This window comes from Microtus pennsylvanicus, chromosome 1, assembly GCF_037038515.1.
Source record: "Microtus pennsylvanicus isolate mMicPen1 chromosome 1, mMicPen1.hap1, whole genome shotgun sequence".
Classification (NCBI taxonomy): Eukaryota; Metazoa; Chordata; class Mammalia; order Rodentia; family Cricetidae; genus Microtus; species Microtus pennsylvanicus.
The window spans coordinates 59,560,647-59,584,833 of NC_134579.1; the positions used below are offsets into that span (position 1 = coordinate 59,560,647).

The 24,187-nt window shown below is 39.9% G+C and overlaps 1 protein-coding gene across 2 annotated transcripts in view; it reads left to right on the plus strand.

Moving 5' to 3' along the window:
- The window catches only part of Sec22a (SEC22 homolog A, vesicle trafficking protein), a 60,727-nt gene extending 36,858 nt beyond the window's left edge, over positions 1 to 23,869 (plus strand). For both annotated transcript variants that reach the window (XM_075965363.1, XM_075965370.1), the window contains exons 6-7: positions 9,585 to 9,650; positions 23,024 to 23,869. In XM_075965363.1, the coding sequence (XP_075821478.1) occupies positions 9,585 to 9,650; positions 23,024 to 23,224 (267 nt within the window). In that variant the 3' untranslated portion in view covers positions 23,225 to 23,869. The remainder of the gene's footprint in view (positions 1 to 9,584; positions 9,651 to 23,023) is intronic.
- The last annotated feature ends 318 nt before the right edge of the window (positions 23,870 to 24,187 follow it).

Sequence of the window (24,187 nt, forward strand, 5' to 3'; positions counted from 1 at the left end):
CTCTCTGTCTCTCTGTGTGTGTGTGTGCGTGCCTGTCTGTCTCTCCACCATTAAGTTCAGGAATCCATTTATAAAAACCTGCTCGCTCGCTCTCTCTCTCTCTCTCTCTCTCTCTGTCTCTGTCTCTGTCTCTCTCTCTCTCTCTCTGTGTGTGTGTGTGTGTGTGGAGCATTAAGTTCAGGATACTATCTATAAAAACCTGCTTACCATGGTTTATGGTACCATTCTCCATGTTCTCTGTGTTCAGCTACCTAAAGCCAACTGAAAAGAGATGGCATCATGGTTCCTAAAAGGGATGCCTGGGGTGTCCTCTTAAGATTTTCTTCCAAACAGTTAACTCACAGGTAAAGCTCCTGCCCCCTTTTAGACATAGGATGCTGGTTGTCGTTCCTCTGCCTTCTGTCCCATCCCTCTGTGTTGGGAGCTGTGAACCCCCCAGATCCTGAATTTCTGATAAACAACTTGTAATGCTTGCAGCTGCTCTGAGCACGAGACCCTCAGGAGTTCCTGATGGCAGGGTAGTGGTTTCTGGTGGGTTTGGCTGGGGTGTAGCTATCAGTTAAGGATGTCTATATAAGTTGCCCCTGGACACAATAAAGGGGGCATTCTTATTTCAAGGATGACCCGTGTCTGTGTGTCTGTGAGTCTTTGTTTCAATCTCCAGCCCCTTGCCTGGTTCACAAACTGTATGGTAGCGCATAGACTGCAGACGGGCGTGGTGCGCTACACCTCTGCAAGGCTGGATTTATTTCAGCAGTTCAGTTTTCAGCCAGCCAGATAAGCTGTCAATGACAAGAAATGGGCATTTTGGAAACTGCTGACTAAAAAGGCTAATAATAAATAAAGACATCTTTGGAAACCATTTTATTGATATATAGAAAAAACATGGGGTATGGTGTGAAGAGTTAGCTTTTCTAGCTAGAGTAGCTCTAGGTAGAGAAAGCTTTCCCATCACAAAACCTTGTTTACATCCTTCCTGACCGAATATTATGGAAGCTGCAGGAGCTGGGCTCAGAGCCTGTCAAGGCTAGAGCTCTGGCACAGCCTACCAAAGATGACTTTGATTTCCTTCATGCTCTCAGTTATCTTGTCCTTTCTTTTTTGGAGCTGAGTCTCTCCTTCCTCTTCTGGTTCATAACTGAAAAACTAAAGGAAGTTTTTGTGTACTATAGTCTGTAATGCTTTTGAAATGCTGCAATTGGCTTAAGCTTCTCTTCATTGCTAATTGTTCTGTGTTCTCTTTCTAATCAGTAATACACTTGTCTAATTGCAGTGATGCAATTTTAGGTTTTAGAAGAATAATCTGATCAAACTATTTACTACTTAGATGTAATTGATGCTTTGTGCTAAGATTTCTCACCTTGTTTATATTTTTAAAAGACAGCTTCACAATTTATCTTAATAAATCAAACTATAGTAACAAATAAAAATAATTATATAACAACCAAGTGGGATTTATCCCAGGTGTGCAATGCTGATTTGAAATCGGTTACTGCTATCACTTCAACAGTCTAAAGGAGAAATAATAATCACATGATCACATCAGTAGATACAGAAAGGCATTTGACAAAATCCCAAAGTCTTTCATCCATGATTTAAAAAAAAAAAAAAAGTAAAACAAAAAACCTCAAAACACAGCTTGGAGCAAACCAGGAATTTTCAAATCTCAAACAACTAACACCTTTAGTGACAAGGAACTAGATAGATACTTTTCCCCTAAGACAGAAATAGGATGAAGGCACCTCCTCTGACCTCTTCTAGTTAACATTGCACTGGAAATCCTAGCTGATGCATTAAGGTGAAAAGGAAAAAATACATATGGAAGGAAAAGATAAGTTTGCAGATGGCATGATTAGCTGTGGAACTAATGTAACTCCCAAGAACAACAACCAGCTCCTGAAACTGATGGGAGTATAGTTGTATACTGGAGGGAGCTTGTACTGTATAAAAAATTCTTAAATTCCAGCAGCACACAATTGAGAATTGAAAGTACTAAAAAAGAAGTACTTACAAATAAATATAAAACACTCACAGGACTGATATAAAGTAGATTATAAACTCTGACCAAAGAAATAGAAGATTAAATAAATGGAGAGAGATTCCACATTAGAGAGGAAAACTCGGTGTTGTTGAGCTGTTGGTTCTTTCTGCCCTAATGCATAGATTAAACACAGTCCCTGTCAAAATCCCAGAAAGTTACTCTGTGGATTCTATAAAGTGATTGCAAAGTTTATATGGAAAAACAAAAGACCCAGTATGTAGAAAAGAACAAAATGCTTTTGTTCTGTATTCTCATCAACAAAACTCAAAATTTCACTTCTGCCACCAGAGGAGTGGTAGGTCTTTCCATAGCAAGCAATTCTCCAATTGCATCTAGGTGTCCTACAATTTAGTTCAGATTTTTTTTGACCAGGTTTCTCTGTGTAGTTTTGGTGCCTGTTCTGGAACTAGCTCTTGTAGACCAGGCTGGCCTCGAATTTACAGAGATCCGCCCACCTCTGCCTCCCGAGTGCTGGGATTAAAGGCGTGTGCCACCACTGCCTGGCCAATTTAGTTCAGTTTTAATACTGTCTACTTAGAGTTAGGACAGAACTCACATGCTAAGGGCTTGGTTTTATGGGCCTACCCTTCCTTCAAGTGTCAGTCGTAGGACCAGATTGTAAGGATGACTAGCTGGCTATAAGTTGGAGGTTTGTACAACTCTCTCTTGGAGCAAGATTTGGTAGAATAGTTTTTGGATCAGCTCTGGTTAATTATAAAGAGTATTTTAAAGGATACAGATGGATTAAGAACTACATAGGGAGAGGTTGGGAAAGCTCTGGATATGGGTTTCTGTCCCTGTGGGGCTGGGTTTGCCCTCATTTCCTCACATGTTGAGATGTTCACCAACTTAGAAGTTCTCCAAACTCTGTGTTTTAAAGATTTGGGGGGGTGGGGTGGATATGATTGGTTATTAACCTTCTTATCTCTCTTCTCCTCCCTGGAAGATTGGAATGGAGATAGAAATCCCAGAAATCCAGCTGTGGTCTTTTCTGGTATCTAGCACTGATCTAGGACTAGAGTTGCTTCAAAACAAAAGCTGTCCTCCGTACACAAGAAATTCCAAGAGGTGGTAATTCTGGGTCAAATCCTTCTATAACTCAAGAAATTAAAAGATCTTAGGGGATCTGTGACAAGACTGCTGTCAAAGACTAATCGGAGCAAAAGATTTTTCTAGCACCTTTATAAGGGTTTTAGGAACCCTGTGTGAGGAGCAGACTGTTTGTTACTATTTCATACCCAGAATGTTCTACACAGTACTGATGAAGAACAAAAGCGGGAACTCACATTGTCCAAGTTTAAGACTTACTATAAACTACAGTAATTAAGACAGTATGATATTGACAAAGGAATAAACAGTAGATTACTGTGGCAGAATTAAGAACCTAGAGATAAACTTACATCCATAGAGCTCCCTGATCTTTGATAAAGAAACAAAAGCAAATCAATGGAGACAAATCAGTCATTTTAACATGGTTCTGGAACAACTGGAAAACCACATGCCAAGGAATAAATAGGAAATCAGAATGGGTCATGGAACTAAACGAAAAGAACAAAGCTTAAAAAATAGCAGAACGGAAAACCTGTGTGATCCTAGAGTCTGAAAATGAGTTTTTAAGCATAGCACCAAAAGTGTTGGAAAGAAAAATAGGCTGCTAAATGTCATTAAAACCTAACAAAGTCTGTTCTGTGAATCAAGAAAATGAAAAAAGCCACAGGCTAGGAAAAGATGCTTTGCGAGCATCTCTGATAAAGGCCTTGACTTTGTAAGGCTGGAGACGGCTCCAGTGAAGAGTGCCTATTACTGCCTCTGTTCAGGAGTTCCCAGCACCTATCCTGGGTGTCTCACAACTATAACTCCAGCTCCAAGGGCTCTGACACCCTCTTATGGCCTCCAAGAACACCTGCACGCTCGTAATATACATTCATTCACACATAAATGGAAAGAAATCTTTAAGAAGGGGAGATGATCATTCTAAAACACACAAAGAACACCTCAAACTCAAAACTAAAAATGCAAATCAACCCACTGACAATGGTCTAAAGATCAGTAAACAACCTCACCACAGAAGATGCTGCAGATGACAGGCTTGTAAAAAAAAAATGCTGATCTCTTATGCCATCAAGGAACCACAAGTTTATAAGATGATGCCACTAAACACCTGTTAGAACCTGCCCAGCTAGCTAACACTTCCCAATGCTGATGGGGATATGGAATAAGGAATTGTCATTTGCTGCTAAGTTGGGAGTACAAAATGTTACGGCCACTCTGGAAAACAGTTGGGCTGTTTCTCACAGCTAAACTTAGCTTTACTCTATCATGTAGCAATAGTGCTCTTAAGTGTCTCTCACCAGGTGAGTAGAGCACTTTCAACATGTGAATATTTATATCAACTTAATCATAATTTCAAGGAAGCAATTCTGGAAGATGAATGGTAAATGGTAGTAATTCATACAGTGGACTAACATTTAGTAATAGAAGAAATGGCTGTCCTCTTAGGTGCATGGAAACCTCCTTAGGTGCATATTGCCTGATGAAAGCAGCTAGCCCGAGAAACTACACAGTGGACACTTTCTGCAAGAGGCAGACCTATAGACCTGTAGTTGCTGGACTGGGAAGAGAGGCAGCTGTCTGAGATTATCAGAGTTGTGAAGTGGTCTTGTGTGACTGTAATGGTGGGTGCCTGCTATTGTCCATGTGTCCAAACCGGAAGAGTGAGCTTTAGAAGCAACAGTGTGTCAAGACTAGCTCAGCATATGTGATAAATGTACCACGCTGATTCCAGTTGAGCAGGGAGCGGGGGGAGGGGGGAGGGGGGCGCATCTGGAGAGTCTCTGCTCAATTTTCTGTATGCCTAAGGCTAATGTAAAAAATTAAATCTATTTTAGTTGGGCCCATGGCACACTCCTTTAATACAGCATTTGGGAGGCAGAAGCAGGTGCATCTCTCGTGTTCCAGGTCAGTCATAGCTACATAGTGAGACCATGTCTTTAAAAAAAAAAAGTATTTTCAAAGTCAACAGTAGAACAAAGGCCTTCTCTTTGATGTTAAGTCCAAGGGAAACTAGAAAGATAGGCGTATTCTTACCCTGAACTTTGATGTTTTGATGTTCTTCAGTGAGGTGCAGCTCTACTTGGCAGTAGTTAAAAGTACAACCTGTTGAACCCAGACTGCTCTTATAAGTGTGAATTAGGCTTCTCTGTGGGGGGGGGGCTGAGCCTTCCCCCTGCATTGATCATTTGAGGACCTTGATGTCCCAGTTAGAATGGAGCCTGGTTCAGGAATCTGATCTGTGTCTTAAAGTTCATTTTTATAATTTTGTGCCCTCAAAGTAATGGGCATTTTGAGAATGCCGGTGGAATTCAGGCCAGATGTATTGACCTTGTACCCAGTAGACCCTGTCAGCTTACCCCACCACACACAGACATCCCACCCCCGCGCAGGATTGTCTGATAGAATAACAGCGTGTTTCATTTGCATAAACTCTGTAAGGATAAGAAAGTAACAAACATGCTGGGAAATGATGGGTGGGGAACAGAGTGGTTGCAAGGCTTCACTAAGTGCCTCTTCATAAATTGTCTTTACTTTGAACCGTATAAATATTGCTCATCAAAACAAGGGCTTGGCTAGGAGGATACTACTTATTTATATTTTGGCTTCAATATTTTTTTAAAAAATCATATTTTTTTATGTGTTGTACCTAGGGTTCTATCCTCAGCAATGAATAACAATACTTTTAGGCAGAAAGAAGAAAAAAAAACTTTTGTTACTCCAGTTTAATTGGTGGATTTTTCAAGTACTAAAATTTCAGGTATGTGTTGTAATAGGAGCGGCGGGGCTGCGTCCCCAGCACCCCGGCCGCCTGGCTAGCTTATGCCTGAAATAACAACACACAAACTGTATTCATTTAAACACTGCTTGGCCCATTTCTATCTAGCCTCTTCTCGGCTAACTCTCACACCTGGACTAGCCCATTTCCAATCATGTGTCTAGCACCCCAAGGTGCGCTTACCGGGAAGATTCTAGCCTAAGTCCATCCTGGGTCGGAGCTTCATCGTGTGCGTCTGCCCGGTTGCCCAGGAGCCGGGAGCATGGCGTCTCTGCTCCAGAGAGCAGAGCTGTCGAGTCTGAGCTCACTTCCTCTTCCTCCCAGCATTCTGTTCTGTTTACTCCTCCCACCTATGTTTTAACCTCCGAGGGCCAAGCAGTTTCTTTATTGCTTAACCAATGAAATCAACAGATTGATATATGACACTCCCACATCAGGTATGGGTAAATCTTTTATGGCACAATGGGCTGATATTAGTCACTTTTTCTTTTCCCTCAGAGTTAGGTTCACAGCTTGGATAGGATGAAGAGTTATTTTTTCTTCATTATAGCCATTGGACTTGATCCTAGGCTCCTCTAGGTTATCAGTGCATTTTATGTTAGGAATAACCTCTTTAAATCACAAGTTAAATAGATCTTACTGACGGTGTCTTCCCTGTAGAATTTTGTACAAATCCTACCTAAGTGGAGTTATTCAGATCTTGGTGATGAAAGAGGAGAAAAGACAGTCCCAGAACCAACAGCCTCCATATTTCTATAAAACTTGATTAAAGTAAAGGATTTGGTTGGGTGTAGTGGCACATGCCTTTAATCTCAGCACTGGCGGTACCGAGGCAAGAGATCTCTGTGAGTTCTAGGTCAGCCTGAGCTCCCCAGCAAGTTCCACACCAGACAGGACTACACAGTGAGACCCTGTCTTTAAGGAAAAAAAAGGAAAAACAAAGGATTTATTTGGAAATTTTAATTTTAGATCTAGAGAATATTATATTGTATTTTCCTGATTTTGAATAGTATATAGGTGGTAATTTAAAGTAACAGTTTTATAACCTTGATTTATAAATACTAAAAATGGTTGCAGCATTTATCTTCTACTATGTTACCTTGTGCTTGTGGCACATTAAATTAGAAGACTCAACGAATCAGCATTCCTGTGTATTGTCATTGTTTCAAATTCAGGATAAATGCACTGATATGATGACTCTTCTGGGAAAGGCACTTGCTGCCAAGTCTAATAACCTGGGTTTAATCCCTGGACCCACAAGACGGAAGGAGAAAATGACTCCTGCAGGCTTTCCTTGGCCTCCATATATGTGCTGTGGCATGTGTATGTGTATGCCTATATGCATGTTCATACACACATACAAATAAAATGTGTAGAAAATGAAAAAAAGATTTGGCACAAATTCGCTTATGCTAAATTAGTAACTACTTCTTAGTGTGAGAGGGATTTATTAAAATAATGTGGCACTGAAGGTTTTCTTTGTTGGGTCTGTGTGTATATATATTTTTAAGTTGATAATTTGATTTTATGTTCACAGTAATGTGTAAATTAGATTGTTTGCACTTGCTTCCTAGCTTTGTTCTGAGTTTAGGGATGTTAATAAGGTTGTTGTGAGTTGATATCTTAGGAATGCGTATGCTTTTATCACATTGTTTTTTATTGCATGGCTTCTTCTAAGGATCAGTTTTGAAACAATAATAATTAGGCTGATGCCAACCCAGAAGTAATTTTCATGTGGTATATTAGAAGTCCTGTGTTAGCAGTAGAAATTCTGCCCTAGAGGTCAGGAGACCTGCAATCTCCTCGCAATGAATGACCTTAAGCAGTTGCTGTGGGTGTCATCTTCCCACTGTGTGGGATGAAGGCTTAGACTCCATGGGCCTAAGGGCTAACAAGCACCAGTGATTCTCTAAAGTGTTTGGAATAGTTACTACATAGCAGAAATGATCTACTTCTGTTTTCTAAAAAAGAAACACACTAAACAATCAAAAACATAGCTTGTAAATAAAGATTTTAGCACAGGACTCTGGAACATGTGTTTAGAGCTAAGGAAAATGAAGAGAGGTTTCAAATGGCAGTGCAAATTTAGAGAAAAACCAACCTTACTGTATAGGGCAGTAGTGAAGTCCTACTACATAGGGAAAGGCTATACATTCTTCTACATAGCCTGTGGCTGAGGGATATTGACTATGTTGGGAAATGATGCAACCAAAGTATAGCAACAAAAGAGCAGCATGCCAGAGGATGGAGGGTGGGGAGAGGTGGAGACCAAGGACCAGAAATACATGAAAGGGTTAACAATAGTTTTCCCCATATGTGAGATTATGAACTACATGGGCTTTTTTTTGTAAAATCTGTGTCTTCTACAATTTTCTACAATGAACATAAACTTTTATAATCAGGAAAAAGGACTAAAAAATAATCAGAGCTTATTTAAAGTCTTTGAATTATAGACATGGAAAGGCTTCAAGTTGGCCCTTCCTGCCTCTAGGGGAGAACTGACCTAAGAAGATTAATGCTCCTGTTTTAAGATCTCACTAGGATAAGCCACTTTCTTCTGCCTTGTGGACTGTTCTTTACGCAATCCACTGCACTAAAACAATTTATTTCTATTATAAAATGCTCCCCCGCTTCCTGAAATCCCAGCATTTAGGAAGCTGAGGTAAGGGGATTGAGCCTTTGAAGCTGTCCTGGGCTACATAATAAGACTTTGTAGGAAAAAGAAAATTATTTGTTCTAAAATAAGAAAAAGGGGCCTCGTATAATGTGCCTGCATAGAAAACACACTTCCTCCTCCTGCCTGGGCTTTCTGTGCTGCTCACACACGCATGCTGACACTTTGCAGGACACCAGGGGCAGCATGAGTGGTTATGTGTGTGTTTTGCACAGGCCTTGGCTGTTCTTCCTGGCTGCTGTGTGCTAGCACAGTGACCCTAGAGCCAGTCCTGATCTTTCTCTGTGGGATTTAGCACACTCTAGTGGACAGAAGCTTTTCAGTTGCCACCATTTTATTTATCATGTCAAGTTACTTTATTGGACAATTCGTTGATGTGCGTCTGGGTAGTAAAGTTTGTCAGTTTATTTAATCATTGACCCTCGTGAATAGGAGGAACCTGGTCGGTCACCTGCTGGTGTGTTATGCATGTTTATGTAGCTTTACTGTAAGGAAGAGACGTTATGTGTCATGAGGGAGCTAGCTTTTCTCTGGTGCTTCTCCTGGGGTGAGATGCCATTGACAGGTGAGGCCAAGACACAGAATGCTTGGTGTTTTCCTCAACTTCCCATTTCTCTGCCTTTTAAATTTAAGTTCACTTTATGTGTCTGCATGTTTTGTCTACATGTACGTCTGTGTACCACTTGTATGCCCAGAGCACATGGAGGTTCCGGAAGCATTGGATCCCATGGAGTTACAGATGGTTATGAGTCAATGTGGATGCTCATTGAATTCCTGTCCTCTGGAAAAACAGTCAGTGCTTTTAACTGCTGCTGAATCATCTCTCCAGAATGTCCTTCCCTTCCTCTGTCTTACCATGTGTTCTATATTTCTCTTTTCAAGACTCATAATTTTTTATACACTGCTCTGCAAAATGTTTGACTATGCATAAACATTGTCATAGCCTATCTTGGTAGATCATTTGTTGAAGTAGATGCTGCCAGCAAAAAGGTAATCTTTCTTTGTTTTTTTTTTTTGTTTGTTTGTTTGTTTTTGTGCAGAGTGATGGTGAGGATCTCAATTACATCATTGCATTTTTCCTTGGAACAGCAGCCTGCCTTTACCAGGTAAGTTCTCTTTCATTTGTAACAAATGCTTCCCAATTATTGTTTGTTTCAGGTGTCGAGTCTAATATTGCCCATGTATTTAAAGTACATAAAAATGGTGTCTGAGTTATTTGCCTCTTTTTTTATTTGTACCTCCATCACCTTTGTAACATCCACTTCCATCTGAGTGGACAGAGGTTCCCAGTGGACTTAGTCTTAACCCTTTCTCTGTGCTGGGGCTTCAGGGGTGCCATGTCATGTTCCTGCAACAGCAAGGCTGTGTCTGGATTTTCTAGTGAGAATTATTGAGCATCCAGGCAGAGGATTTTGTGCTCTGGAGAAAGCCTTGAATAGGGAGTGATGCAGCAAAAGCAACAGTTTAGGATTTTTAAGTTAGTAGAGATGAACAGGATAGACTGTAAGAGCAGAGGGGCTGGCAGTGAGGAAACCAGCAGGGAGATGATTCTGGCAATTGAGATGGAAAATAAAGGGAGCCTAAACTGTGGTACTGACAGCAAGTTAATGAAATACTGCCACCGAGGACACCATCCAGCACTTAGAGTGTACAGGAGACTCAAGGAGGAGGCAGGTTCTTCTGGCCGACAGGGAGACTGGTCAGCAGAGGAATGGGAGGAATGACCATGTCAGTGACCTAAACTCAGGACCCTTGACTTAACTTCTGGAAGTGGCATTTTCCTCTGGTTTATATAGGAAAAAAGAAGGAAAGCTAGGAAGATGTAAAGCTCTGTATGTACCTGAGATTACCCAAAACTCTGTACAACTTTTTTTTTTACCATTTTTTTTTATTAAAAACAACTCTTTTTTTTTTTTTACATACCGATACCATTTCCCACTCCCTCCCCACTTCCCATCCCTTCCACCTTCTCTCCTACCTCCCCCGCCCCAGTCCACTCCTCAGAGAACGTAAGGCACATTGCTTTGAGGAAGAACCAAGGCTCTCTCTACTATATCTAGTCTGAGTAAGGTATCCCTCCAAAGAGAATGGGTTCCCAAAAGCCAGTAAATCATGGTCCCACTGCCAGTATCCCCACAGTCTGCCCCAGCCATACAACTGTCACCCACATTCCAGGGGTTTAATGCTGGTTCCTTCCCTGTCCAGCCAGAGTTGATGAGCTACCATTAGCTCAGGTAAGATATTTCAGGGGTATCCCCATCATGGTCTTGATCTCTTTGCTCATATTCTCACTCCTCCCACTCTTGGACTGGACTTTGGGAGCTCAGCCCAGTGCTCCACTGTCGCTCTCTGCCTCTACTTCCATCAGTTGCTGGATGAAGGCTCTATGGTGACATTTAAGATAGTATCAGTCTGATTACAGGGCAAGGTCAGTTTGGGCACTCTCTCCACTATTGCTTAAGGTCTTAGCTGGTGTCATCCTTGTGGATTCCTGGGAATTTCTGTAGTGCCAGGTTTCTTGTTAGCCCCATAATGGCTCCCTCAATCAATATATCTCTTTCCTTGCTCTCAGTCTCTGACCTTCTGCCATCTTGACTATCCCATTCCCTCAAGTTCTCCTCCCCCTTCCGCTTCTTCCCTTCTCCTTCTCTTCTTCCCTCCCTTCTCACCCCACCCCCATGCTTCCAATTTTCTCAGGAGATCTTGTCTATTTCCCCTTCTCAGGGGGACCTATATCTGTTTCTTGAAGGGTTCTCCTTATTACTTAGCTTCTCTGGGATTGTGGACTATAGACTCGCTATCCTTTGCTTTACAGTTAGTATCCACTTATGAGCAGGTACATATACCATGAGCATCTTTCTGGATCTGGGTTAACTCACTCAGGATGTATTTTTCTAGTTCTATCCATTTGCATACAAATTTCAAGATGTCATTGTCTTTTACCACTGAGTAGTACTCCATTGTATAAATGTAATACATTTTCTTTATCCATTCTTCAGTTGAGGGGCATCTAGATTGTTTCCAGGTTCTGGCTATTAAAATAATGCTTCTATGAGCATATTTGAACCAATGTCCTTGTAGTATGATTGAACATACTTTGGGTATATGCCCAAGAGTGGTATTTCTGGATCCATAGGTAGGTTGATTGCCAAATTTTTGAGAAACTGCCATACTGATTTCCAGAGTGGTTGTACAAGTTTGCATTCCCACCAGCAATGGAGGAGTGTTCTCCTTATTCCGCATCCTCTTCAGCATAAGCTATCATTGGTGTTTTTGATCTTAGTCATTCTTACAGGTGTAATATGGTATCTCAGAGTTGTTTTGATTTGCATTTCTCTGATGGCTAAGGATGTTGAATATTTCCTTAAGTGTCTTTCGGCCATTTGAGATTCTTCTGTTGAAAATTCTCTGTTTAGATCTGTACCCCATTTTTTAATTGGATTGTTTGGTATTTTGATGTCTAATTTCTTGAGTTCTTTATATGTTTTGGAGATCTTTGACTGATGTGGGGTTGATGAAAATCTTTTCTTATTCAGTAGACTGTCTTTTTGTCTTATTGACTGTGTCTGTTGCTTTATAGAAGCTTCTCAGTTTCAGGAGGTCCCATTTATTTAGTTATTTTCTTTTGGTCTCAGTGTCTGTGCTACTGGTGTTATATTTAGGAAGTGGTCTCCTGTGCCCATGCATTGAAGGCTGCTTCCCACTTTCTCTTCTATCAGGTTCAATATGGTCGGATTTATATTGAGGTCTTTAATCCATTTGGACTTGAGTTTTGTGCATGACAATAGATATGGCTCTATTTTCATTCTTCTACATGTTGACATCCAGTTATGCCAGCACCATTTGTTGAAGATGCTTTCTTTTTTCCATTCTATAATTTTAGCTTTATTGTCAAGAATCAGGTGTTCATAGGTGTGTGGATTAATATCCAGGTCTTTGATTTGTTTCTGTTGGTCAACTTGTCTGTTTTTATGCCCGTACTAGGATGATTTCATTACTGTAGCTCTATAATAGAGTTTGATGTAAGGGATTGTGATGCCTCCGGAAGTTTCTTTATTGTACAGGATTGTTTTGGCTATCCTGAGTTTTTTGTTTTTCCATGTGAAGTTGAGTATTCTTTCAAGGTTTGTGAAGAATTGTGTTGGGATTTTGATGGGGATTTCATTGAATCTATAGATTGCTTTTGGTAAGATTGCCATTTTTACTATGTTGATCCTGCCTATCCAAGAGCATGGGAGATCTTTAATTTTCTGGTATCTTCTTCAGTTTCTTTTGTCAAAGACTTAAAAGTTCTTGTTGAACAAGTCTTTGACTTCTTTGGTTAATGTTACCCCAAGATATTTTGTATTATTTGTGGCTATTGTGAAGGGAGATGTTTCTCTGATTTCTCTCTCAGTTTCATTTGTATATAGGAGGGCTACTGATTTTTTGAGTTGATCTTGTATCCTGCCACATCACTGAAGGTATTTATCAGCTGTAGGAGTTCTCTGGTAGAGTTTTTGGGGTCACTTATGTATACTATCATATCAACTGCAAATAGCGAAAGTTTGACTTCTTTCTTTCCAATTTGTATCCCTTTGATCTCCTTTTGTTTTCTTATTGCTCTATGTTGAATAGATATGGAGATTGTGGACACCCTTGTCTTATTCCTAATTTTAGTGGCATCACTTTGAGTTTCTCTCCATTTAGTTTGATGTTGGCTGTTGGCTTGCTGTATATTGCCTTTATTATGTTTAGATACATTCCTTGTGTCCCTGATCTTTCTAAGACCTTTATCATGAAGGGGTGTTAGATTCTGTTGAATACTTTTTCAGCATCTAATGAGAAGATCATATGATTTTTTCTTTCAGTTTATTTATATGGTGGATTACATTGATAGATTTTCTTATGTTGAACCATCCTTGCATCTCTGGAATGAAGCCAACTTGATCATGGTGGATGACTTTTTTTGATGTGTTCTTGGATTTGATTTCGAGTATTTTTGTATCAGTGTTCATGAGGGAGATTGGTCTATAATTCTCTCTCGTGGCTGAATCTTTGTGTGGTTTAGGTATCAGGGTAACTGTAGCCTCATAAAAAGAGTTTGGCAATGTTCCTTCAGTTTCTATTATGTGGAACACTTTGAGGAGTATAGATATTAGCTCTTCTTTGAAGTTCTGTTGGAATTCTACACTGAAACCATCTTGCCCTGGACTTTTTTTTTTTTTGATGGGGGAAGCTTTTGATGACTGCTTCTATTTCCTTGCAGGTTATAGGTCTATTTAAATTGTTCACCTGGTCTTGATTTAATTTTGGTATTTGGTACCTATCCAGAAAATTGTCCATTTTTTTTTCATTTTCCAATTTTTGTAGAGTATAGGTTTTTGTAGTATGACCTAATGATTCTGTGGATTTTCTCCTTGTCTGTTGTTATGTCCCCCTTTTCATTTCTGATTTTGTTAATTTGGATGTTCTCTTTCTGCCTTTTGATTAGTTTGTGTAAGGGTTTGTTTATCTTGTTGATTTTCTCAAAAAACGCTCTTTGTTTCATTGATTCTTTGTGTTGCTTTCTTTGTTTCTGTTTTATTGATTCAGCCCTCAATTTGATTATTTCCTGTCATCTCCTCCTCCTGAGTGAGTTTGCTTCTTTTTGTTTTAGAGCTTTTAGGTATGTTGTTAAGTTGCTAGTGTAAAATTTCTCTACCTTCTTTATGTAGGCACTTAGTGCTATGAACTTTCCTTTTAGCACTGCTTTTATAGTGTCCCATAAGTTTGGGTATGTTGTACCTTCATTTTCGTTGAATTCTAGGAAGTCTTAATTTCTTTATTTCTTCCTTGAGACGGGGTGATTCAATTGAGCACTATTCAATTTTCATGAGTTTGTAGGTTTTCTGCAATTAGTGTTGTTGTAGAATTCAAACTTTAAGTCATGGTGATTTGATAAGATTTAGGGGGTTATTCCAATTTTTTTGTATCTGTTAAGGTTTGCTTCGTTACTGAGTATGTGGTCAGTTTTAGAGAAGGTTCCATGAGGTGCTGAGTAGGTATATTCTTTTGTGTTTGGGTGAAATGTTCTATAGATGTCTGTTAAGTCCATTTGAGTCATGACATCTGTTAGTTCTCTTATTTCTCTGTTATGTTGACCTGTCCATTGGGGAGAGTGGGATGTTGAAGTATCCTACTATTAGTGTGTGGGGTTTGATGTGCAATTTAAGCTTTAGTATTATTTCTTTACATATGTGGGTGCTCTTGTATTTGGGGCACAGATGTTCAGGATTGAGACTTCCTCATGATGGATTGTTCCTGTTACGAGTATAAAGAGTCCTTCTCCATCTCTTCTGATTGATTTTAGTTTGAAGTCTATTTTGTTAGATATTTAGGATAGCTATATCCACTTGTTTCTTAGGTTCATTTGATTGGAAAATTCCTTTACTCTGAGGTAGTGTCTGTCTTTGAGGTTGAGGTGTATTTCTTGTATACAGCAGAAGGATGAATCCTGCTTTCATATCCATTCTCTTAGTCTGTGTCTTTTTATAGGTGAATTGAGTCCATTGATATTAAGAGATATTAATGATCAGTGACTGTTAATTCCTGTTATTTTTTGGTGGTAGTGTTTGTGGGTTTTCTGGTGGGAAGTTATCTGTTGCCCGTGTTTTTGTGGGTACAGCTAGCTTCCATGGGTTGGAGTTTTCCTTCTAGTACTTTTTGTAGGGCTGGATTTGTGGATATGTTCTATCATAGAATATCTAGTTTTTTCCGTTGCTGGGTATAGTATTCTGGGCTTGCATCCATGGTCTTTTAGTATCTGCAGCACATCTGTCCGGGACCTTCTGGCTTTCATGGTTTCCATTGAGAAGTTGGGTGTAATTCTGATAAGTCTGCTTTTATATGTTACTTAGGTTGGGAAAGTTTTTCTATGATTTTGTTGAATATATTTTCTATGCCTTTGAGCTGGAGTTCCTCTCCTTCTTCTATCCTATTATTCTTAGGTTTGGTCTTTTCATGGTGTCCCAGATTTCCTGAATGTTTTAAGTTAAGAATCTGTTGGATTTAACACTTTCTTTGACCGATAAATCTATTTCCTTTATAGTATCTTCCACACCTGAGATTCTCTTTTCTATCTCTTGTATTCTGTTGGTTATACTTGCATCTGTAGTTCGCTTTCGTTTATCCAGCTTTTTCATTTCCAGAATTCCCTTGGTTTGTGTCTTCTTTATTGCTTCTATTTCCATTTTCAAGTCTTTAACTGTTTGAACTGTTTGCTTTGCCTGTTTATTTTTTTTCTTGGCTTTATGAGTTTCTTTAAGAGATTTATTCGTTTCTTCAATTTTTTTTTTTGCTTGTCTTTTCCTCCATTTCTTTAAGGGAGTTTTTCATTTCTTCTTTAAAGGTCTCTACCATCCTCATAAAGTTGCATTTAAAATTATTTTTCTTCTGCTGCTTCTTGGTTAGGATGTTCAAGTCTTACTGTTGTATGACCACTGGATTCTGATGTGACCGTGTTGCTTTTTAGGTTGTTGAATGAATTCTTGCATTGGCGCCTACCCATCTCTTCCTCCAATTGGTACCGGTAATGTCTTTGCCTCTTGGTACAATCCTTGCAGTTGCTGTCTGTGTCTTTGGGACCCCTTCTTAGCCTGGTCTGTACTATCACTGTCTGTGCCTCAGGGAGCCACTGAGGTCTCTCTTGGCCCATACTCTCTTGTTCTGCTCTGTGTAGTCACAGTCTGTGCTTCAGAGTTCCTCTGAGGTCACAGGGGATAGAAGGGTTTGAGGGCCGAGTTGGACTTGTAGCTTACAGGGTCCAATCAATGGGGTGAGGGTGTTGGAGCAGCTTACCTGCAGGAAGCTTGCCTGCTGACTGACTAGAGAGGCTGAGGCAGGTGGAGGAGGGGCCCAGGGTCCCCCCCCCCCGTACTGAGGGACTAGAGAGTGGGATGCCCCAGTGTGTGGGGGCTCCTCTTGGTCCTCTCTATGCAGTCTCAGCCTGTCTCTGTAGAACTCTTTAGGGAAATACTTTGATGAATATTTGAACTTTACATAAACACGAACCATTATAAATTTAGTGTTAGTGGCTTTAATTTTTTAAATCTTTAAATTTTCTTAATGTTATCTTTAGAAATCTGTTTAATTTGACAGGTTTCATTAGGACCAAGGACATTTCATACAGGTGATGTGAAGCCATGTGTTTGTTAATGGCATGTGGTGCTTAATTTTAGACAGTGTTGTTTTGTGGGTTTCCCATTTAATCCCTGTGCCCCATCATTACAAGATTATCGTTTTATTGTAAACATGTAAAAAGAAGCACTCAGTGAACTGCTTGAGATGGCATAACCAGGAAAGGGGATGAGTGATGGCTAATGCTTCAGAATTTAGATTCCAGGTTCATTTCCCTATATCATGCTATCTCTAACCTAACCAAATCAATACTCCTAAATTTGTACAGTTTTTATGATGTTATATAACTGCTGTCTCATGTTTCTAATGTGAATGGTATCTCTTCAATGGTAACTTATGAAGGTAAAGCTTTGGTTTCTTTGCTTTACAAAGGGAATGTTTGGTACCTAATCATAATGGCAGAGTTATTGACTTCTTGTGTTTCACTAAGCCATTTACTTTCATTGTACCATTAAATAGTCACAGAAGACCCCACACTAATCCTTTTATCAGCACCATGTTTCTCACTGAGGTCTAGACTGTTCTTACAGCTCACAGCGATGTGGACCTTTATCTGTGCTACTCCACAACAGTGCTCCTAATGCCAGGCACACCTCTCACTTCACCCAAAGCACACTACAGTAATTGAAAGAGCTGCTTAATGGTGGAGTAGTATCACTCATGAGAGAAAGAAAAGTATAAAATCCAATGTAAACTCCACATCTTCAGAATAGCTATTCTAAGTGTATAGAAGTTCACTGAGAGTTGGGCGGTGGTGGTGCACGCTTTTAATCCCAGCACTCGGGAGGCAGAGGCAGGCGGATCTCTGTGAGTTTGAGACCAGCCTGGTCTAAAAGAGCTAGTTCCAGGACAAGCTCCAGAGCTACAGAGAAACCCTGTCTTGGAATAAAAAAAAGTTCACTGAGATGATAGACTTTGGGTCTGGTTAATTTTGGTGTGTGATATATAGTTTATATGCAAAGTTTTTAAATAATAAAGTTTTAAAAATTAAAAATGGGAAGAAAACCAGTTTCCTGTACGTATATAGACATTAAGCATCCCACTTTCCAAAAATGCTGAGTGGAGTGGTAACTGTTTTTTGCAGTTACATTTTACTATTTTATTCCTGTGTTTCCAGTTGTCAGGGTAGGTTTTAATACATTAGGCCAGATCTCTTAAGTTCACTACTACAGGCCGGGTTGCCCTTTTCTTCAGGATACCAGAGCTGATGGATACACAGAGCTCAGTCAGGAGGAACTACTCTAGATATTGAGTATTTCAAATAGAACTGGGGTCAGTGGAGACACTATAGTCTATTTTGTTTCTAAACTATGAGTATTTTCCTTTCTAAACTGCTAAACTTACAGAAAAATTAAAAGACTAGTATATACAGAATCAGCTATTACTAACATTTTATAACACTTCTTTCATCTGTATATATGATGGAGGAGGGTCATCTGTCTATGTGTTACTCTCATTGGTTAATAAAGAAACTGCTTTGGCTTTTTGATAGGGCAGGATTTAGATAGGTGGAGTAGACAGGACAGAATGCTGGGAGAAAGAAAGCATAGTAGGTCAGACACCATGGAGCCAGCTGCCAGGTCAGACATGCTGAATCTTTCCCGGTAAGACACCACCTCGTGGTGCTACACAGATTATTAGAAATGGGTTAACAAAGATGTGAGAGTTAGCCAATAAGAGGCTAGAACTAACAGGCCAGGAAGTGTTTAAAAGAATATAATTTGTGTGTTGTTATTTCGGGGCATAAGCTAGCCAGGCGGCAGGAATGCAGCCCGCTGCTCCTTCTACATATATAAGTGTGTGTGTGTGTGTGTGTGTGTGTGTGTGTGTGTGTGTGTGTGTGTGTGTATCACTCTCTCATATGAACATACAGTATGCATAGAGGTGTTTATTAAGTAAATGTCAGGGGCCAGAGAGATGGCTGAGTAGGTAAAAGTGCTTGCTTTGATATCCACAATGCTCTGTGGCATGGTATGTTCTGGTACCTACACTGACACAATAATAAAGTTTAAACAGAAACTGCTAAAACAAAAAATTACAAAGAGAAATCCTGCCTCAAAACAAGTTAGAAAACAAGAACTAACTCCTGAAAAATTATCCTCTGACATGTGGAACCACACTCAAGCACACAAACATGTATGCACAAAGATAAATAATTTTAAAAAATAGGGGTATTGAGATGGCTCAGGAGGCAACCCTGATGGCCTAGATTTTGTCCCTCAAGTCCACCTAAAAGTGGAAGAAGAGAACTGACTCCAGAAATTGTCCCCTGACCTTCCACATGTGTGCCCACCACCAAAGCTTCTCATAAACATAAATATATGTATACATTAGTCTTTCATGCTAAAGTCTTTTAGGACAACTGTACTCACATGGAGTAATAGGAGAAATCCTGTTTTTACCTGACTTTTCCTATGATACCGTCTGAAAACCACAATACAATATCACAAGTGCTATGTTGATATTGATACAATCAAGATAGAGAATATTCCTGTCACCATAAGGATCCCTGTGTTCCATAAATGGAATCATACAATACATAGACATCAGTTAAGGCAGCTTTACCAAACTTAAATAGGCTAGGAGGAGCTTAAACAATAGGTGTTTATTTTCACCTACTGTTTCACCCATTGTTCCAGAGGTTTGGATGTCCTAGGCCAAAGTGTTGATAGACTTGCTTCTTCCAGGCCTGGAGAAGACTGCCCTCTGGCTGTGTCTTGACATAGCAGAGAAAGTGCTTATCTCTCTTGAAGCCACTAATCCATTATAGGCACTCCACCCTTATATCCCATCTAGACCTAGCAACTTCCCAAAGGTCTGCTTTCTAATTTCCCCCCTGTGGGGGTACACATATGGGAAGGGAAGGGCACAGACATTTAGGTAAACCTAAACATTTGTGATTGGCCTTTTCTTACTCAGCATAAAATTCTCTGGAGATTCACCCAAGTTGTTACATAGTTAATGTTTTTTGGGACAGGGCTTCACTGTATAGTCCAAGCCAAGTTTAAACTCTATCCTGCCTCAGCCTCATGCTGGAGTTGCAGGCATGTATCATCATGCCTGGCTTCATGTACAGGCCATGTCTTCATTAATTTGGGATACATACCCAGAAGTACAAATTATTGGTTTGTGTGGTAACTGCATGCTTAGCTTTAATAGAAAACCATTTTCTGAAGTGCAGTACATTCTTGCCCTTTCTCTGTAGCTTCACTAGTATTTGCGGTTGTCCCTTTGTTTTAGCCGTTTAGTAGTATTTCATCATGGTTTTACTTTGGAATCCCTTAGTGGCTAATGATGTTTGCCATTGCTTTGTGTGCTTATTTTTTGTCTGTGTATTCTCTTCAGTGAAATAAATATCTGTTCCTATCTTCTGTCTGTTTTCTGACTGGTTTATTTATTTTTTACTTTTTGGGGACTACATTTTTAAAAAGTTTTTTAAAAATATGTTCTAGATAGTAGCCCTTGTCACATATGTATCCTATGATATCCTTTCCCACTTAATTGTCGTTTTAGCCACCTAGGTGCTTTTGCAGAATGTTTTTAATTTTTGTAAAGTTAGTTTGATCACTTTTATGACTCATGTTTTAACAGTTTATAACACTTCCTCAGTCTCTGTACACGGGTGAAGACAGTATGCATAAAGGTGTGTGAAGTCAGCTTCAGGGCCAGAGAGATGGTTTCTAAGTTTCGTAGCTTTCTGATTTATATGTTAAGTTCAGGGGGTTTTTGTTGTTGCTGTTTCTGTTTTGTTTGTGGTATGAGACTGAAGTTGAGGTTTCTTTCTTTATTTATACAGCACCAAGTGCTCCAGCACCATTTCTTTAACCGACTGTTTTCTTCCACTGAATTGTTGTACCTTTATACAAATCCAATTGGGCATATTTGTGTGAGACTCTTTCTGGGTTCTGCATTATCTTCTTTTGATCTATTTTCCTCCTACCACAATCATATGGTCCTTCTTGCCCTAACTATATACCACCTTAAATTCAATTTTCCTTTTTTTAAAATTAATTTAGTTATTATGTATAGTGTTCTGTCTGCATGTATGCCTGCAGGCCAGAAGAGGGCACCAGATCTCATTATAGGTATCTGTGAGCCACCATGTGGTTGCTGGGAATTGAACTTAGGACCTTTGGAAGAACAGCCAGTTCTCTTAACCGCTGAGCCATCTCTCCAGCCCAGAACCTACCTTCTTAAGTAAAACTGAACATAGTATTTAAAAATATGGCTTTTAAAATGGTTAGTATAGATAGAACAAATGTTTGTCACAGTCTTCTGTTGTCAACACTTAATGTTTAGACACCTTATCTTTCTAGATGTTGTCTTCTTCCCCTACTTATAATACTTTTATTTCTTCCACATATATCCAGAGCACATCAGACACTGTTATAATGCATTCTTGCTTAACTGCAAAACTAAAACTCTAAAGGAAAAGACCACCTTCAAAGTTTTTCTTTTTTTCTTTTTCTTTTTGGTTTAGAGAAAATTCTTTAGCAGTGTAATAAGTTTGATCAAGGTGATGTCAGCCAGATCTCTGCATTGCAAGCTATCTTTTTTTTTAATTACCTTTGAAAGATTTTAGAATCATCAATTAAATTTTTTAATACAAGGAAAGCTCTTCTTTACAGTAGAATTCTAATTAATAAATGTAGAAAGAATGATGGAGATAAAAAATCACTATTAAATCACTGTTAAGCCAATACCACTGTAATAACTGATGCCAGCAGAGTCATTGGTGGGTGGCAGACATTCCCATCAAGGGGTCCAAGTTGACAGCAATGATAAAACATACTGTCTGGTACCTCTGTGTTGTTGTTGGCAAAATCACATATACTTAATTTGGTCTTGGAACACTGAACAGTCCAGTTGAGGAACAGAACTCCAGCATAACTAATGAATATTCATCAGGTCTGCCAGGGTCATGGCAGAGAAGCTGTTATCGATTGGAGGAGATTTGACAGCTAAATGCAGTACAGAATCCCGGGTCGGGGAAAGATCGCTAATGGCACACAGGACAGAATTGAAGCCTGTCAGTTAACAGCGTTCAGTGTGGTCATGCCCTGGGGTGATGGCTGATGTGTGGTGACGTAGCAGTGTCACTGTGGAAACAGTACAGTTCTGCTGGTTCAGATTCCTCCAAGTTAAAAGTTATTTCAAAAGAAAAAAAAAAGTCTTTAAACTTTTATTCCACAATAAAAATCTCCCTTGTAAAATATATAGTCTTATTCAATTTACATACATAGCAAAGCTCTATTCTGTTTTCTTTTCTCTTCTTTTCATACAGGCAGGGTCTGACTGTATAGTCCTGTTGGCCTGGAACTTTCTAGACCATGCTAACCTTGAACTCACAAAGATTCTCCTGCTTCTGCCTCTCAAGTGCTGGGATTAAAAGCATCACTCTTGGTGTGCATTCTGTTTAAGTATGGGAAAATCTTATATCCTCCCATTCTGTAGCCTGGATGCAGTCATAGAAACTCCTGCTTTTTCCAAAGACTTCATGAGCACACAGAATTCCTATGCTTCCCAGATAATAGATTTTAGCACTAACTGAGGACTTGACCCTGTTCTGGACCCTGGGGACCAATGAATGAACAAGATGATTAAATCCTCGCCTGTCAGGAACTGTAGATGCTGAGCAAAATAAGCATGTTTTTAACATGTTGTGGGGACCATATTAGGGCTTGTGGGGGGTGCGCCCTTCACTGTGTCATCGGAGTAGTGCTTACTGTCATCCTTTGTCACCTTTTCTGCTTAAGACATAACTGCTTGAAATTATATGATGAAAACATGCTAATAACACACCTTCCTCCAGTATAAGCCCGATATAGGCAACAGCTTCATTTGTTTCTTCCATCACAGCTGAGAAACAAGGCCCAACTCCTGCAGCTCCCCGCTACCCCCTACCCACACCTCACCCCTTGCTGTTTGCCATACTTGCTGTTGCTTTCTTTAGTCCTCAGACTCAAGTTGTGGTAAAGTTCATCTTCTTGAGTAACTGTTGAGTTTTCTGTGCTTTCCTGGGTGAGGATGGCATACAAGTCATGATTCCCTGTCACCTTGGAGAATGTCCCCAGTCTGTCTTACATGGGAGTCACTCAGTTGTACTTCTATTTGACATATGATGCAAAATGCTTTTCATCTGAAAAATGAAAGACGTTTCTCTTTCAAGTCATGGAACATCCATGACCAAATACCTTTGATAACTTACATTATCTTGTTCTTCCGGGGCAGTGCCTTTGTTTTCTTTTCATGTCTCACTCTGATGGTACACACCTAGTTCTTTTCCTATAACCTAACCATCTTTCATTTTTGTTTTGAACAGTGTTATTTACTTGTGTACTACACCAGCTGGCGGAATGTCAAATCATTCTTGACTTTTGGCTTAATCTGTCTGTGCAACATGTATCTCTACGAACTGCGCAACCTCTGGCAGCTTTTCTTCCATGTGACTGTGGGAGCATTTGTTACGCTGCAGATCTGGCTGAGGCAAGCCCAAGGCAAGGCTCCTGACCATGATGTCTGACATCTCCCTCAGATGTATTGCCTTTGCCTTCAGGAGACGAAGGCGAGGACATATATTAACTGCCACTGTGAGAAAGAGACCAGTCACCACACGCGAGAAGCTCTGCTTTCTTTCTCTCCCCATCTTCCAGTTTTGTTTTTACAAATCAGCCTGGCATGCCTGTAAGCATGCAAGACCTGCTAGGAAAACTCTCAGAAGAATCCTGCAGAGGAGTATCAGGCTTACCACACAGTAGAAGTTCAACATTATCCGAAGACCTGGCAGTTAACCAAAATCTGGGTGTGGAACGTGCTCTGAGGACCAAGCAGGAACGCTACAACCTGAGTTTGCCTTTGTGAGGCATTAGAGACCAATGAAGAAGATGCTGCAGAGACTGGAAGGCTATAGTCTAGAACAACGACTGTACTAAATATCAGATTGTTTGCACAGTTATAGTATCAAGAGTTATGAAGTCCAGAATGGTGTGAAAATGGTTCCTTTTCTGCTTCTGCCAGCCTCTAACTCTGGAAATCACCTGGTGTGGGAGAAGGCTGTGATGCATCTGGAATCTCACAAACCCTGACGACACAGTGACACGTGTTTTCTTTCTAGACCATGTTTGTCATTTATTTTGAAATCACTAAAAATACATGATTCATTTGATTATTGTGGTCTCCTAAACTCTTTATAATTTGGGTACTATGTATACTATTATGTGCTTAGTTTTCAACCTTAAAAATTTTAAAGTATTTAACAAAGGAACCCCTACTCCAAGTAGAATATCAGTATCACTTTGCCAACACACAGAGAAATGTTGCTAAGTTCCTACAAGATACTGATACCTGTCAGGGCTCTAAAGCTAAGTAGCACATTCACTATGATAGTGAGAGGTGCTGCCTGGCACCAGAGTGAGAGCATCTCTGTGGAGTAGTGGGGCTAGTAGGGAATTGCACAGGGAATGTCGTTTCTGCTGTGATGCAGCTC